General features: G+C 46.8%; 1 protein-coding gene across 1 annotated transcript in view; it reads right to left on the bottom strand.

Moving 5' to 3' along the window:
* The window catches only part of LOC8037272 (medium-chain acyl-CoA ligase ACSF2, mitochondrial-like), an 86,185-nt gene extending 69,484 nt beyond the window's left edge, over nt 1-16,701 (bottom strand). Inside the window, exons 1-3 of the mRNA XM_040216690.2 lie at nt 16,504-16,701; nt 8,685-8,813; nt 8,538-8,591 (exon numbers count right to left, since the gene is read on the bottom strand). Of these exons, the coding sequence (XP_040072624.2) occupies nt 8,538-8,591; nt 8,685-8,813; nt 16,504-16,701 (381 nt within the window). The remainder of the gene's footprint in view (nt 1-8,537; nt 8,592-8,684; nt 8,814-16,503) is intronic.
* Between the last annotated feature and the right edge of the window lie 520 nt (nt 16,702-17,221).

Below are 17,221 nucleotides of genomic sequence, written 5' to 3'. Positions count from 1 at the left end.
GCGATTACCTTGTCAAGCACACTTTTTGTAACGTTAAAGTCACTGGAACTGCTAAAGAGGCCAGGCAAACTTTAATTTTCTTATACGAAATTAATCCGCTGCTCCACAGCAACTCAGGGAGACAGCCTACTGCTCTTTGGTTAGACCAACACTGGAGGGCGCATCTGTTTTGTGGGATCTAGAAGTACCTTGCAGGTAAGTTAACAAACTTCAAAACCGTGCGGCAAGATTTGTAATGGGAAATTATTGTAGGAGAGAATACCGTTACAGAGGTGAAATATATACTTGGTTGGGAACTTTATTGCTAAGGCGCAAAGACTTTCGATTGAGGTTCCTGCCCGGAATTTTTGACGATTTGACAGGTATTGATAAAAGGATATACCTAGCAATACCTAACTATATTGCAAATCGTGTGAATCGTTCCATAAATATAAGATAGATTTTCTGTAGAACAAGTCATAAGAAGTTTTCATTTCTTCTACAGACAATCGCTCCGTGGAACCTGTCACCCGAGTATCGTTTTATTTATTAATGATGACGTGGGACCATTTACTTCAGGGAATTGTCTTGATTTCTTGTGTGGTTATTTATTTTTATCGTTTATGTATTCTCTTTCCTGACAGCCGAGGCTGTATATTGCCGCGCGCAGGGTCACAGACTTGTAGAAGGTTCTCGTTTGTTCTTGCTGCGGACTTGGCTTCTATTGTTTATCCCTGTTTTTTTTTGTCTTTTTTTAGAAAGTGCGTGTTCATTCTCACCCCGAGCGCGCTACGCTCGAACCTTCTTTGCCGAATCTTCGAGATCGTGACTCACTCTTGATAAGAGACCGCCTGCGACCTTGCCGAGTCAGTTTTCGCCTCAGCGTTCGACTCTGTTGTCGCGCCGAAATCGACGCCCGCGACGCTTTGCTTTCTTCTGTAACCTTTTTTTATTTTTTGTGCACAATTTCGCCCCCATTAAGCATTTCAGTTTTGCCCAGTTATTCTTTGTTTCGCCCTCTCATGCGTGACATTTTGGTGGAGGTGCGGGGTACCGCACGTCCGTACAGCGCTCCCCTCCTAGGGCCCGCAGTGCAAGTTCGATTCCAAGCCCGGTGAGAATACCACTCGACGTGGAACCTGAAACTCGGACCAGCCGACGCACCAAGGGACAGGATCCTGAATACAGTTTGCTGCTGGACAAACACAAGCCGAAGAAGACGACGATGGCCAACCAGTCGCCGAACACCGCCGACCCTGTCGTCGTCTACCTGCCCGTCGCTCCTCGTACGCCGACTCCCTTCCATGGCAAGATCCACGAGGATATCGAAGACTGGATCGAGAACTACGAGCGTGCGGCGCGCCACAACGAATGGACTGCGGAGCAGTGCCTCCAGAACGTCTACTTTTCGCTGGAGGGTACTGCGAGGCATTGGTTCAAGGCTTCGCTTACGTCGTGGGACATCTATGTGACCGAGTTGCAGCGGACGTTCGCCACCCTACACCGACAGGAGAGGGCAGAAGATCTCCTCCGGATTCGAACGCAGGGCCCAAACAAAAGCATCACAAGCTTCGTAGAAGTTGTCCTCCGCCTGAACGCCCATGCCGACCCACGAGCCACAGACGACAAGAAGCTGCGGGTCCTCATGCGCGGGGTGAGAGATGACATCTTTGGAGGCGTCGTGCGCAACCCGCCGAGCACCGTAGAAACCTCTGTCACCGAGGCGACAAAAATCGAGCGCGCCCTCCAAGAGCGCTTCCCACTACCAGCGACTTCCAAGCGTCGCTGCAACCGCGATGCTTAGCAGCAAAAACGCTCCTGGTACGGACATCCGCGAAATTATCCGGGAGGTCGTCCGGGAGGAACTCCGCGAGTAGCTGCCAGACGCAAGTCGTCCAGCGACACTCTCCATCGTCGAGGCTCTGCGCGAGGAAGGACAACGGGCGGTCTACCCAGAAGTTCCCATCAACACGGCGACACCGCAGCAACCGACGTTAAGCTACGCCGCAATGGTCCGCCGAGCACCACCAGCACCGCGTCCGTATATGGCGCATCCCCGACGTGTGCCTCCAGAGCCGCAGCATTCCCGACGCCAGTTAGATCGGGCGCACGTTCGTCCAGAACAAGTTTCGCCGAGGAAGACCGACGTGTGGTGACAGCTGGTCGACGCCCGTTGTTCTACCACTGCGGGGAAGCCGACCATATCTACCAACGATGCCCCTACCGCCAGCTGGGCCTACGAGGGTTTGCACCCAACGACCCTCGACCACGTGTTGGAGAGCAACCTCGGGACATCGAGGACTACCTCTGCCGCTCGTCATCGCCTGAGTCGTCTCCCCGCCGAGGAGTCCGTTCACCATCTCCGAGTCGCTTGCCATCGCCCTTCAAACGGTCTCGTCGAGACAGTCTGTCACCCCATCGCTTCCCGTCTGGAAAACTAGGCGCAGCAATGCCGGGAGGTGGTGTTGCCGAAGACGAACGATGCAACGATCCTCCAAGATCGTGGGAGCACTCCCACTCTAACGCCGCAACGCCGCGAAACGACGGTTCTGCAAGAGTATCGAATAACCTCAACGTTAGCATCGACGGCCACGACGCGACAGCACTCGTTCACACCGGAGCAGACTACTCCGTTTTGAGTGGGAGGCTCTCTCGTCGCCTTCGGAAAGTTACGACGTCGTGGGACGGACCGCAGATACGAACCGCCGGCGGATATCTCATCACGCCTGTCGGAAGGTGCACTGCTCCTGTTGAGATCCACGGTGAAACCTGCCCTGTGAAGTTCGTCGTTCTGCAAGGCTGTTCGAGGGACGTCATTCTCGGAATGGAGTTCTTGTGTGAATACGGCTCCATCATCGACCTTGCGGAGAACAAGCTGACGCTTCAGAAACCTGTCCCATCGGCAGAAGATCCCAAAGCGACGTTAGCTCCTGTACGAGTCCTTACCGGCCACGTCAACCTGCCGCCGCTGTCGAGTGTCTTTGTGCCCGTCGGGGCCGAAGAAGCCACTTGCGGTGTAGCACTGCTCGAAGGAAGCGAACAGCTTCTCCTCGAACGAGGGATTGGCATTGCAAGAGGCGTAACCGAGCTCCAGGACGGGCGTACCGTAGCCCTTCTCACCAACTTCCGCAAGAGTCGCAGCACCTTACAGAGGGTACAGCTGTGGGCTACGAGGAAATTCAGGACTCAGCCGCTATTGCCGTGATTTCAGAAGACGCCTCTCCGACGCAGCATAAGAGAACCACGCCATCAGAGCTCGACATCGACCCAACCCTCCCCCTTCCCCACCGACGACAGCTGCCTGACCTCCTCGCCGAGTTAAACGAGTGCTCTGCCACGTCAGCAAAGGTGCGCCAGACGACGGTTGCGAAGCATCAATAAGTTACTGATGACGACGCACTTCCTGTGCATCAGCCACCGTATCGAGTCTCTGTGAAAGAAAGGGAAGCCATCCAGAAGCAAGTTCAGGAAATGCTTTATGACGACATCGTCCATCCCTCAAACAGTCCGTGGGCTTCCCAGTAGTCCTGGTGAAGAAGGAAGACGGAACACTGAGGTTCTGCGTGGTCTTTTGCCGACTGAACACAGTAACAAAAAAGGACGTCTATCTGCTGCCCCGCATCAACGACACCTTGGACCGGCTGCGCCACGCCCCATACCTTTCGTCGATGGACCTGAAGAGCGGGTACTGGCAGATTGAAGTCGACGAACGAGATCGTGAGAAGACGGCCTTCGTCACGCCGGACGGACTATATGAATTTAAAGCAATGCCCTTCGGGCTGTGCACAGCGCCGGCCACCTTCCAGCGCGTTATGGACACAGTCCTTTCCGGCTTGAAATAGCAGAGCTGTCTCGTCTACCTTGACGACGTTGTGGTATTTGCGAGCGGATTCGACGAGCACCTGAGGCGACTGCGAGCCGTGCTACGGGCCTTCAAGGCTGCTGGGTTGATTCTCAAACCTTCCAAACGTCGGTTCGCCTATAAACAGCTGAAATTCTCGGGTCACGTCGTGAGTGCTCAGGGCGTAAGCCCTGATCCTGCAAAGACGTCGGCTGTCGCCGAATTCCCGAAACCATAAGACGAAAAGGCCGTCCGAAGATTCCTTGGGCTGTGCGCCTACTACAGACGTTTTGTTCGTGACTTCGCACAGATTTCTGCACCGCTAACGCATCTGGCGAAGGACGACGTGCAGTTCCAGTGGGGAGAGGAGCAAGAACAAGCGTTCAACGAACTCAAGCGAAGGCTCCAGTCGCCCCCTATTCTCCGACATTTCGATCAGTCGGCGGAGAATGAAATCCGCACGGACGCTAGCAATACCGGTCTTGGTGCGGTACTCGTTCAGCGTCAAGAAGGGGCAGAGCGAGTAATCGCTTACGCAAGCCGGGCGCTGTCTACGGCAGGAAAAAATTATTCAACGACCAACAAAGGATGTCTTGCTGTCGTCTGGGCAATAACCAAGTTCCGCCCATACATGTACGGGATCCCGTTCCGCGTTGTCACGGATCACCACGCTCTCTGTTGGCTCGCCAATCTCAAGGACCCATCGGGACGCCTCGCTCGGTGGAGCCTTCGACTGCAAGAATTCGACGTGACCGTTGTGCACAAGTCTGGCCGCAAGCATAATGACGCCGATAGTTTGTCCAGATCCCCAGTCGAATATCCTCTCGACAGCAACGACGACGACGATGACGGCCGTTTCCTCGGAGAAATTACGTATACCGATGTGGGAGCACTTCAACGAGACGACCCCGAACTTCGCGCCGTAATCGACCACCTCGAAGGTCAAGGAAATTCCGTTCCCGATTCTCGGCCCGATGCTTGTCAAGCTTCGTTCTGCGGCGAGTCGTGCTCTACAAGAAGAACTTCGGAACCAGCAACCCTGCTTAGGTGTTGGTTGTTCCTGCCAGCCTGCGAGAAGATATTTTGCAAGCTTGCCACGACGACCCGACGGCTAGACACCTTGGCTACAGCAGGACGCTCGCCCGGATTCGTGACAAGTACGATTGGCCGAGACTCCCGAAAACCGTCCATTTGTATACACGGTCGGGCCATGAGTGCCAACAATGTAAGAAGCCACCGACAAAGCCAGCAGGACTCCTGCAGCCGATATCTGCTCCAACTACGCCCCTCCAGCAGGTCAGAATGGATTCACGTGGGCCGTTCCCAACATCGACGCAAGGAAACCGTTGGATTATCGTCGCGACCGATTATCTTACACGATACACCGAGACGAAAGCCCTTTCGTCGGGAACAGCGGTGGAAGGTTCCAAGTTTTTCGTCAAATCTCTTCTCCTTTGACGTGGCACCCCCGAAGTCTTGATAACCGACCGAGGGTCATCGTTCTTGGCTCAGCTCACGCAAGAGATCCTTCGGCTCAGCTACACCAGCCATCGTCGGACAACCGCGTACCATCCGCAGACCAACGGGCTAACGAAGCGGCTCAACAGGACGATCGCCGACATGATCTCCATTGTACGTCGACGTAGAGCACAAGACGCGGGACGAGATTTACCATACGTCACGTTCGCCTAAAACACCACAGCTCAAAAAACGAGCGGGTTGCACCCTTCGAGCTGGTGCATGGCAGAAACGTGACGAGCATGCTGGACGCTATGCTGCCCCATGAGCCAGTGGATGACGGATGCGATGATGCCCACGCGGTAAGTCAGAGAGTAGAAGAGGCACGCCAACTATCCCACATTTGAATCCACGATCAACAGCTTGTCGATGCTCGCCGGTACAATCTTCGGCGCCGCGCCGTCCACTTCCAGCCCGGAGACAGAGTGTGGGTGTGGACACCAATTCGTCGTCGCGGTCTCAGCGAAAAACTGCTGAAGTGCAATTTTGGGCCTTACAAGATCACCCGACGCCTCAGAGATCTGACTCATGAAGTTCTTCCCGACGGAACACGACCAGCAAGAAGACGTCAGCCGCGACCCGAGGTTGTGCACGTCGTCCGGCTGAACCCGTATTCCGAACGATAGCAATTTCCACCGCCGTCAACGTGTGAACTGTGAACTGTGGCTCGCGATTCTGCTGTCCTTTAGTTGTGGATTTGTTTTTCGGTTTGTGCTGCATCGGGACAATGCGCTTTTAAAGGGGGGGGGGGGGGTAATGCCGCGCGCAGGGTCACGGACTTGTAGAAGGTTCTCGTTTGTTCTTGCTGCGGACATGGCTTCTATCATTTATCCCTGCTTTTGTTGTTCTAGAAAGTGCGTGTTCATTCTCGTCTAGAGCGCGCTACGCTTGAACCTTCTTCGCCGAATCTTCGAGATCGTGACTCACTCTAGATAAGAGACCGCCTGCGACTTTGCCGAGTCAGTTTTCGCCTCAGCTTTCGACTCTGCTGTCTCGCCGACTTCGACGCCCGCGACGCTTTGCTTTCTTTTGTAGTCTTTTTATTTTTTGGGCACACGTTCGCCCCATTAAACATTTCAGTTTTCCCCAGCTATTCCTTGTTTCGCCTTGCCATGCGTGACAATATTCAAGATGTATTGCTTTTTAGTTTTTTTGTTGAGCGTCCATGGTCTGTACCTACTACAATCCCGAAGTTTCGGCGCTGTCGGTTTCCTTTTGTAACTAAGAAAAATGACCCTCGGTATTGAGTTCGCCGAACACATGACGTGGAATCTTCATATTTCTTTCTTGCATACACAAAAACACTTTGTAAGGTAGTAGGAACATTTAACAAGTATAGTCAAGTATTTTCTGTAACTATTAAAAATTCTTATATGATCCCCTTTTTAATTCAATTATATGTTACTGCCTCCTGGTCTGGGGCACATCAAAAAGTAGCTTAGACGGGTTGAGTTTAATACAAACAAACACAATAAGGATAATTAAAAATATCCCACGCAATTATAGTTCCCTTCCCTTACGTATAAAGCATAACATTCTTGACATATATAAAATGTTATCTACGACATTAACTGCCACCTATCAAGGTGCCTTAAGATAACTTATAATAATTTTAGACCTCGCCAAACTCGGAAATATTGCGTCATTACAGCCGTCACGTCATGGCGAAAATTTCTGTTTTATGACTCTTATATTTATATCCTTCAATATGTTTAAATGCAATACATTTTATATAATATGGTAAATAAAATACTTTCATTGTGTTTTTCTTTCGTGTTTTCATGTCAGTGCCACTCTGCCCTGTGTTTAAGGGCAGAGTGGCACTGACATCAAGGTGCAAACTTGCAGGTTTTGTTTTTGACCCCCTCGTCACATGTTTTTAAGCACTGACAAAATTAACTGATTCTGATTCTCATTTGTATCTTTCATCGTCGGAATGAAACGTTCCCTCTGGCGTCCCACAGAGATCAGTGCTGCCACCTACTTGGTTTTTACATACATTAATAATGTTGTAAAAAAAAGCTAATGTAAAAATCCACCTCTTTGCTAACTATTGCGTATAGTTTTTTACAAATTATTTAATGCCAAGGTCAAAATCATCCTCACTAATGCGCTACATTAAATTGGGAATTAGTGTCACAATTGGCAGATGGCAATAAATTTATATTAAATTACTTATGGCTATTACTAACAAATATAAACCCCAATTCTTTTTTTTACCACGTAGAAACTAATCCCCTTAATACTGTGAAAGTGTATAGATGTATAGACCCTACACATAAGTAATAACTTACATGGAACCAGCACAACAAATTATAATCTATAAAGCATCGAAAAACTCCATTACCTTAAAAGAGTCCTCAAATTTGAGTCCAGTGAAAAAATATATAATCCTACAAGACACTACCCTCATCCTCAAATATATCAATGTTGTATGTTTTCCCCATACTGTCTGTATTAATAGGTTCGAAATAATAAAGAATTGCAGCCAGGTGTCTATGAAAGGAGTATATAAAGCCTGGCTGCCCCACTCAACTCTGCGGACAGTTGTAACTTGTATATTCGAAAAAAAAGCAAGGCTCAAGTTTTTATGAATTCGCAAACAACTTCAGTATTCCCCTAGAAAATTACTTAATACTTACTATACTTCGTTTCAGCTGAAGTTCACAGGCAATTGACGCTACGAAATAATGGGATCAATCAAGGAGCGCCAAGAGAGCAAGGCAATAGGCCTTTCCTGTTTATGATTGGTTCAGAGATAATAGAAACGTACATAAACATAACAAAGCGGCGAACACAATGATGATGACATTTTGACACTGTATAATAGGCCCCATCAGCTTGTAGCGTTGGATACGTGTGGACTTGAGGTGAAACGAAGTATAGTAAACGATAACCATGGTATAATTGCGGTAAATGTTTGAGAGAGGTTTCTTTCAACTTATCTTTCATAAAGGATTGAAATAATTTGTTGCTAAACATCGTACATTCCACTGCTCTAAAGTCATTTCATGTCAGCATAAAAGCGCATCTGTCGACATTAGCTAACACAACTTTTATCAAATGTGCGTCATCGACCCTTCGACAGTTTGTAATCTGTTCATTTCGTACCCCCTAAAAGAAACCGAATTAAAATTTGAAATATTGAAAGTAAAAGTAACATATATGCAAAATCGTCTGTGAGCTGGAAATGACTTACCTTATTCAAGCAAAACTCAAGTTCAGAACGCGTGCAGAATGTGTGGATGCCAACCTGTAGAACAGAACACACGCGAGTCAGAATTCAATGGTGCGCTTGAAGTCTTCACACAAAGCATATGAACCCAAATAACTGATCCGCATTTACCATGACAAGTCCCGCCTTGGAGGCCGCATAAAGGAGCTGTGCTCCTTCGTAAATTCTCGGAGCAAGTATGGCAACCCTGGAGCCCACCGGAAGTTTGAGGGACACCAGGCTTGCAGCTAGTTGATCTACCTATAAGAAAATAAAAGCGACACTGTCTCAAAACAGATTTTATCGTCGCTCCGGATGTCAGCATCATTCATTGTTTAATATTATAAGGCGAAAGCCATACTTGTCCCATTGACCAAAAAAGTGTCATATAAACCGATAAAAAAAAAGATTGAGCGAGACGCGCCGCTTAATCGGCGACTCTACTCGTCCCATTTTCGATGTGTCGTCCTTGGAGTCGTTTTAGAGGGAGTCCCAGACCTCCTGAACGACCTCACCTGTTACATTAAGTGAAAAACAACTGGCGGCGTCGTTGTGATTGAAAGATTTTGCTGATATTGGGAACGATTGGCAGCCGGTACTGGGTACGAAACTGGTCACGTATTGCCATGCTGTTTGGGGAATCATGCATAGCCATTTATTTTAACAATGTCATTTGGTAGTGAATTACAATCTGAATTGTTCCTGGGAAAAACGAAAATTTGAACGAATCTATCTGGCACACATACCCAGACCGGGCTATTTAGCTCTGAGTCTTTGATGGGTAATGGGGAAATCGGCGTAGGCAAATATGGCTTGTTCTGTCTCAGTTAAATATATCCTACGATTCATTGAACAAACATTTGAACCTGCTGATACTGTGCCTATTTACGAAGGGCACGAGTCCAGAGCTTGTATGGGGTTTTAAAACAAAGACACTACGTCGATAAATGTTGACGACAATACATGTTTTGGGGTCCCTTCAACAGTTTTCTTTGAAAACTTTGGATAAGTTTTAGGTCTGAATAAGTGTAATTATCTAACATCTTGTTTACAAACAAACAAAATGCAAGCTTTTTTACCAATTTTAATAAAATTGTTATTGGAAACCGTAAAGGGGTCTCATACCACGCCTGCGTTTTTGAGAACTGACCTGACAAAAGTTTTATAAGCTACCAATTTAACTTAATGTTGAATTTATGTTTCATTTTAGGTACCAAAATTTGTTCCACACCATACGTGTAAACGATTGATGTGTGCATTTTATCGTCGAACGTTTACAATGATGACTCGAAAGAATTTATTTGAGGTAACTTTGAATGCTGGCGACTGTACAAGCTGATGTTAAAAGATAAGTTGTATTTTGCTGCGTTATGTGCATGAATACACATTTTTTGCGATTTAAAGACATTTGTCACTCCGCGCACCACTTAGCAAAGTTTATTTATGCTGACATTATAGTCTTGACCCGAGAGCGATCTTATTTTGGTGTACATATTATTTTCAATGACAAGGAAAAGTAAGGTAATTGGAATGTGAAGTACTATATCATTCTCGACATAAGAAAAAAAGTAGGGTCAAAGGAGGAACACCTGCAAAACCCTTAAGGATTCAACAGACTGCGAAAATTTACAGATCTTCACATCAACAAATGTCGTATGAGACAATGTTGATCTTGAAGCCATGATAATACATTATCGTTGGCTGCAATTGAAAAAAAAATGTTTGGCAATGAGTTTCAGGTGTGATGCTTTTGGAAATGGCTTGGCGATCTCCGATGGAAGAGACCACCAGAAAATTTGGAGAGTTTATTAAATGTTATGGATTATTCATCATACATTTTTATTGCCAATAACACCTTCTTGGCGGACCGCGACACCTTCTTGACTGACCATCACGCGTTCTTCATGGTCAAACATACCTTCATGATGGCCTAATCTACCTTCTTGATGGTCCATTAGACTTTCTTGATGGTGTGATGGGCTTACTTGGTACTGTCTGATGGACCATGAAACATTTTATGTAGGCTGCTGGACCATTAACGGCCTTTGCTTGTAGCTCGAAAAACTGTCAAAATGCACCATCAAAAGGTTTTGATGTTGCCCGTCTGATACCATCAGGATATCTCAATAGATAAATCGTCAAAAGGCTAATGGTGCTTCTCATGACACATTTCGGTGCTGGGAAGAACCTGACTGTCTTTGGCCGATTCCAACAATGTCCGAGAGGAGGCGCCAAGGATCTCACGTCGTCGCGCATACGTGAACAACATTCGGTGTGGAAAGCTGCCAGCGGCGCAGCTTGATAACCGTAGTGTTCGATCCGTTATAATACGCCATAACATTAGTGCTATGGTACTCAAAACGTCCCGACGAGACATTTTTATAAACTCGGTATGCTTTTGCTATAATATCTTTGCATTATATTGTGTTATAGTCGGTTTGTAAAACAATTTGTTGATCCGCTTTGCATGGCAAGTAGATCATGTCTACAATCTAAGTGGCAAAGAACGTGACCAGTAATGCACTTAGCTTTATAAAAGTTAATTTACTAGGCGGACCTGTACAGTTAACTAAATGTCTTCAGAGATAAAATGTTTACACCGACACGAATGCGCTAGTGCAAGGCTTACCACATCCTCGTCCTGGCAAGGCTTAGTGTATTGCGCGGTGTCGCATGACGCCTTCATACCCAGCATGAACATGGGGTGAGATTGTAGATAGCCACGCAACGGAAACCGCTAAAGTTGCAAGTTTTGGAGTCTCGAAAGTAGCGAGTGAATTGTGCGCATTTACTCTTCGGTTGTGTTTTTGTAGTCTAATTATTCAGCGTGTAATGATTTCTATCTAGAAATAATGTCATATGCCATAACCAAAATACAAACCTTGCTTTCAGCTTTCCATTGAGATTTCGGAAGGTATCCAAAGCTTCGCATATTACTTGTTAAAATATTAATGGGCCCAAATGAAACTTCCTATTTGTCTGTGATGCAATCATTGTCTTCTGCGTTTACATAGGTGTGATTATAAATTTTTAGCGACCATTAGATCAGCAAACCGTGAAACCTTTAGGCCATCAGATGTCCCAAAACACGACAGACCACGAGATCATCAATCCATAAACCATCACTTTATTACACCATCTAACCACCAGACCAGAAATGCCCCTAAATAATGGTTAAATAGCGCAACAGGACAGCGGACAGGAAACCACGGCGCTACTTACAACTAAACTTTATTTTCCTTGTCGCTCAATATATATACCGGTGGCAACAAAACTAATTTAAGAAAAATATACGAATAAACATTGTTAAAAGGCTAAAATTGTGACATCACAAATCGCACCATCTCAGACTAGTCATTCCTTGTTGAGGAACAGCAATTCTTTATCCGACAGACATACAGAGAGTGGGCTGACACACTGCAGCCTGTCTACCAATATCTTGGGCCTCAAGTATCTCTTGTGTGATTTGATTTCTGTTTTCGTTTAGTAAAGTCCAGTCAGCAAAAGAGTGGAGTGCAGCCACAATCTCGGCAGTGCACACCGAGATGCCCTGACAAGACGCTATCTACGATTGTAGCGGTGCTCCCTCAACCGTTCATTCAGACAGCGGTGTGTTTGACCCACATAGCGAAGCCCGCACGATGATGGGACGGAATAATCAACCCCGTCTACACACTCAGCGAAGCAGGTTTTGTGCTTCTTCAGGCAGCTGCGTCCGCCAACCAGGGATAACTAGTCTGAGATAGTGCGATGAGTAATGGCCACAATTTCAGCTTTTTATCAATGTGAATTTGTATAATTTTATTAACTTGGTGTTGTTGGCGCCGATATATATATTGAGTGACAACGAAAATAAAATTCAGTTGTATGTAGCGCTGCGTCTCTGTCTTCCTTTCTGACCGTTGTCCTGTTACGTTTTTTAACTATTATGAGTCCCCAATTCGCCCAACACTCAACCCTCGTTCCAAAATACGAGAGATCATAAGATTGAGTCGTCCTGTACCTCCAGTTCTCCCGCCTCCGAAGCGTCTCGACCGGAAGTGTCGTGTTCGCCCGTGTCCCGCGATGAACCGCGCTTCTCCGAGCGTGCCGCCTATTGCTGTGAGCGGACGACACTTCAGTTTCGAGCTCAAAGTTCTTTTACTGCCCTTTCAGCTATCTCAATTCTTTTTTTAACGGTGTCAGGACGACGAGAACGCGCAGAGGACTTCTGTAAGATATGTGAGGGTCCAGGCCGAGCGTATCTACAGGGTGCGGCCGTAAAAACTTTCACATTTGGCACGCCTAGCAAATATCGAATTTCAAACATACATACCTGAAATTGGGCACACGAACGTCGTTTATTCCAAAGTTTTTTGCCTATTTTTTTCAGACGTCAACTCGGCAGTAGCGAATTATCAGAAAGATAACAAAAATGGCAGACGTGCATTTCCTATAGCCTATATCCGCCCGTTCGCCGTCTGCCATCTGGTTCGCGACGCCGCTCCCAGGTGGCGCACTGAACGCAAAAACGCGGGAAGCGCCGCACGAAAGGCTGGTGTCGCGCGAGATAATCGCGATAAAAAGTGATTTGAACGAAATATATGAAAGATTGTTGAAATTACCTGTTTCAAGTCAAGTTTTGACAGATCGTCATGCAAGCAAGAAGACACCATGATGCGACGAGATCATTTATTTCCAGCTGCTCGTCTTGTTGACAATTGCGGGTCGCTCTCGAAGACAGCAAGCACCGCTTCAATGAGCTCCTCATTTTTCAGCAGGCTCTCACGTTCACTGACTGGATTCTTCTTTTTAAAGTCTTCTCCACTCACAAAACGATCCGCCCAAGTCAAAACAGGCGGGCGTGAAGGCGGGCGTTTATGAAATGCAGTGCGAAATTTTCGCTCTGTGTGGCCACCGAGTTCCGCTCCACGTACCACTTGACTGCCTGGGCACACTCACTTGCCTAGTATTGCGGCATCGCAGGGCGGCGCGGAAAATATTTTGATAATAACTGCAGAAGATAGTGCAACAAATACAATAAATAGGAACAATCAAGATGCCTCAGCAGCGGCAGTCTTGATTCCAAAGTTGAGCTTTCACCGGGAACGGACCCGTCAACAGATAAGCAGACGACAAAGGAAGACACACGTTCGTCTGCTTTAGAACATATTTTTATTAAACGAGGGCGTCCGCCAGTTTCTAGGTTTCAAGTAGAAGGGGATAATCGTTCACATATTTCGGTAAAATCACTTTTATCGCGATTATCTTGCCAGACACCAGCTTTTCGTGCGCAGTTTCCCGCGTTTTTGCGTTCAGAGCGCCACCTGGGAGCGGCGTCGCGAATTAGATAGGAGACGGCGAACGGGCGGGTATAGGCCATAGGAAATGCACGTCTGCCATTTTTGTTATCTTTCTAATAATTCGCTATTCCAGAGTTAACGACTGAAAAAAATAGGCAAAAAACTTTGGAATAAACGACGTTCGTGTGCCCAATTTCAGGTATGTACATTTGAAATTCGTTTCTTGCTAGGCGTGCCAAATGTGAAACTTTTTACGGCCGCACCCTGTAGGTAAAAGGCTGCCCCGACAGAGTCCCGACCGAAACCGCGGGCCACAGACGCCAAATCTCTATGTTCTGACCGTTTAGCGATCTCTTTTTCGAAGACTGCGAGTCCGTCGGGCACAGAAAAGAGAGCTTCATCCCATTTCATGAGTCCCGATCCTCCTCAGTGCTACATCGGCCAAGCACCGCCATATTTCCGAGTGAAAATAAAAAGCCAGGAGGCGACAACACTTCCGGACTCCGATTTTTGATAATTCTAAAAGAAGGGCTGTAGTGCGTTCGCAATTTCGTTAAGAACACGTTTACGAATATTGTTTTTAAATAATATATAAAAAAGGTTGGTTATAAAGCTTCTAAATTTCGTAATCGACAACGTAAAAAATAAAACGAAGCGAGGGAGTGAGAAGAGAGAGAGAGAGAAAAACCCAAAAATTTGAAAAGGAGCGCGCGCGCGTGTGGGGGAATCTTTTTTTGCGTTGTGGTATTCCTTTTTTTTTTTTTTTTCGTGGATACGACTACAACTTGCATTGTTTCAGGCAACAACATATACAACTTTTGGGGCTGTCAGTGTTCCTTTAACCACATTACCTGATGCTTAAAGGGCAATTCCGCTTCATTTTTGTTTTTGAAAAAAACAATGCAGTCCTCTTCAGTATCGCCTAGGAAGACCACACGTCAAATATTACGACGAAGTTCTGTTTAAATGTTTCTTAAACGGTCCGGCAAACTTTGCAACTCGCCAAGTTGCCGAAATTGGCTGACTCGAGCGGGCGAATTCAGGCGCAACCAACAGCGCAGTCAAGGCTATGGCATGGGCGGAGCCAACATTGAGCTAAACGTCACCATCATGGCCCCCTTTTGCTTGTTTTTACTTCTCCGATCAAGCGTAGCGCATGACGTCAGCAACGTTGCCTCTCGGCGCTCAGCGGTGTCCACGTGATTGGCGTACGCGCCTGCGCAGCGCGCTTCTTGGGAGCAGACCAACCGCCCGCCGTGGTCCCGCCGTTACCGCCATCTTCCGCGTCACAACCACCGTCGTCGTCTCACCGTTTGTGATTATTGCCTCTCGGAGTTTCGTCCGCACTATGGACACCACGTGCGCAGAGTCGCAGACTTATGCCGCAGTTGTGCAGACGTCGTCGAATGCCGTAGACACCAAAACGTGGCGAAGAGTGCGGTGCAGACGACACTCGCGCCTGCCGCACGCCCACCACCATCCCGCCCGTCGTTGGGCCGAGGATCACGTGACATCTCGTACCACGTGATGGCCATGTACTTGGCGGCCCGAGGCCAATGTTGCCGGACGGAGCCGAAGTTTCGGTTTCGATTTCCGCTCGTGTTTAAAATTAGATTTAAAAATATATATCCCATTTTTTGCGAAGCAAACGACGTAGTGTCTTTTACTAGGGCTCTTTAATGCGAAATCACTCATTATCCCGAAATCTTCGGAATTGAGCGGAGTTACCCTTCAAATGAGAATGAAACTACGTTGTTTGTTTCAATTTCTGATCCAGTCATTATAGTTGTTTGCTTGAAACCCCAGAGCCAGATTTTTAATAATCTCGAACCCAAGAGTCAGGTCTCAGACGGATCCAAGAGAACACAAGTGTGTCCTCTGGGATCCACTAGCCTTGGCCACAGTGTCATCTCGTGATAATTCTATCCTATATTTCAGAAAAAATAAACTCCCAGGTATATTATTTTTCTGCGCTCTCAAGCAAGGCAATTTTTAGTTATATTGAGTCCCCCGATATTATAAAAAATAACTGCCACTCTCTTTGGTATATGCCTAAGGCGCTCTAAATAGACAGCTGTATGAGTTCTCTCTGACGTCATGGTGCGACCTGACTTTATTCTGATACCACTATGTCACAGTGTCACGTCACCTCAAGGTGCAACGTGACGTCACAGGGCGAACGTACATGGTCACGCGGCTCTACCGCACATGGCCTTGTGAAGAAACGTCAGGTCAGGGGCAGTAAGTTCCACATGGCGTCGCGATGTAAGCTTACATAATGCAGATACGTAGCGTAATATTACGATGTCTAGATATGGTGTAACCTAATGTCAGGGTGTCACGTAACCTTAGGTAAGGTGCCGTCGCGATGCCATGTCATAGTGTTCCGTGATATCTCAGCTCCACTTGACGTAACAGTGAGTGTGCCGTCATGGGGTCACGTGACGTCACAGCGTGCCACCAGCAAAGGCTCTGTGCGAATTTGACACAGCGTGCCATCAATGAAGGCTAACAATGGTGGATCTTACACGGCTTATATTCCACGAGGGTTGTCATTGTTAACAATAATATTAGGGATCCTGGTCTCCCCCGTCACGCCTTCCGTGCTATGTATTGAAGCACTAAGGAAGGCGTCTCGAGATAAAGAGATATTCTGAGTATGCACTGACCTCTTTTTTGTATTCTGTGTATGTCCTGCTGATGTTCTGATGTGGGTACACGACGCCTGTGGTGTCCCCGAAAAAATCTGCCGCTCTGTCGATGACATTTCCCGCTGTCCACGTCAGAAGTGGCTCTTTTCCGGGATTGTGGAAGTAGCTGAGTTTGGAGAAGTCCCTGTTGCGACACGAAAAGAAAGCGTCTTTCATCACAGAAGTGCACGCAAAGATAAGAATATCTAATCAGTGTTCGTATCAGATAGGATCAACTGATGTTTTTTTTTTTTTAGTACCGCAGGTGCACAATATGCTTTCACTGATTTGTTTGCGCTGCAGAAGTACGGCATTTTTCTGTCCGTAAGAACTTTAGAGAAATACAAATTTTTCCATGTAGGCCCGTGAAGTACATACAAATTTATTTTAAATTGCTGTTCACAAACTGTTCATGACATACTGTCGCAGAAACATAAAAACACATATATTTTCTTCCGAGGAAATAATACGTGTTTAACAGTGGGAAAACAAACATGTATTGTTTCATAGGTATATAGGTCCCGTGGCGTCTTTTTTCCCCATATATTACGAGGAAACCGAATTCATATATAGATGTGACGTCAAGTCAAGTGACAATAATGTTCATTCTAAACGTAGCTAAAAATGCTCGGAATGAGGGACGGAAAAATATCTGGGATTATGAGGTTTCGATAAAAAACGGTAATGCTTTAATTGC

The sequence above is a fragment of the Ixodes scapularis genome, unplaced genomic scaffold (genome assembly GCF_016920785.2).
Source record: "Ixodes scapularis isolate PalLabHiFi unplaced genomic scaffold, ASM1692078v2 PGA_scaffold4__175_contigs__length_147842914, whole genome shotgun sequence".
Lineage (NCBI taxonomy): Eukaryota > Metazoa > Arthropoda > Arachnida > Ixodida > Ixodidae > Ixodes > Ixodes scapularis.
Note: the sequence above shows the minus strand (reverse complement) of the source record. Positions and strands in the feature narration are given on the sequence as shown.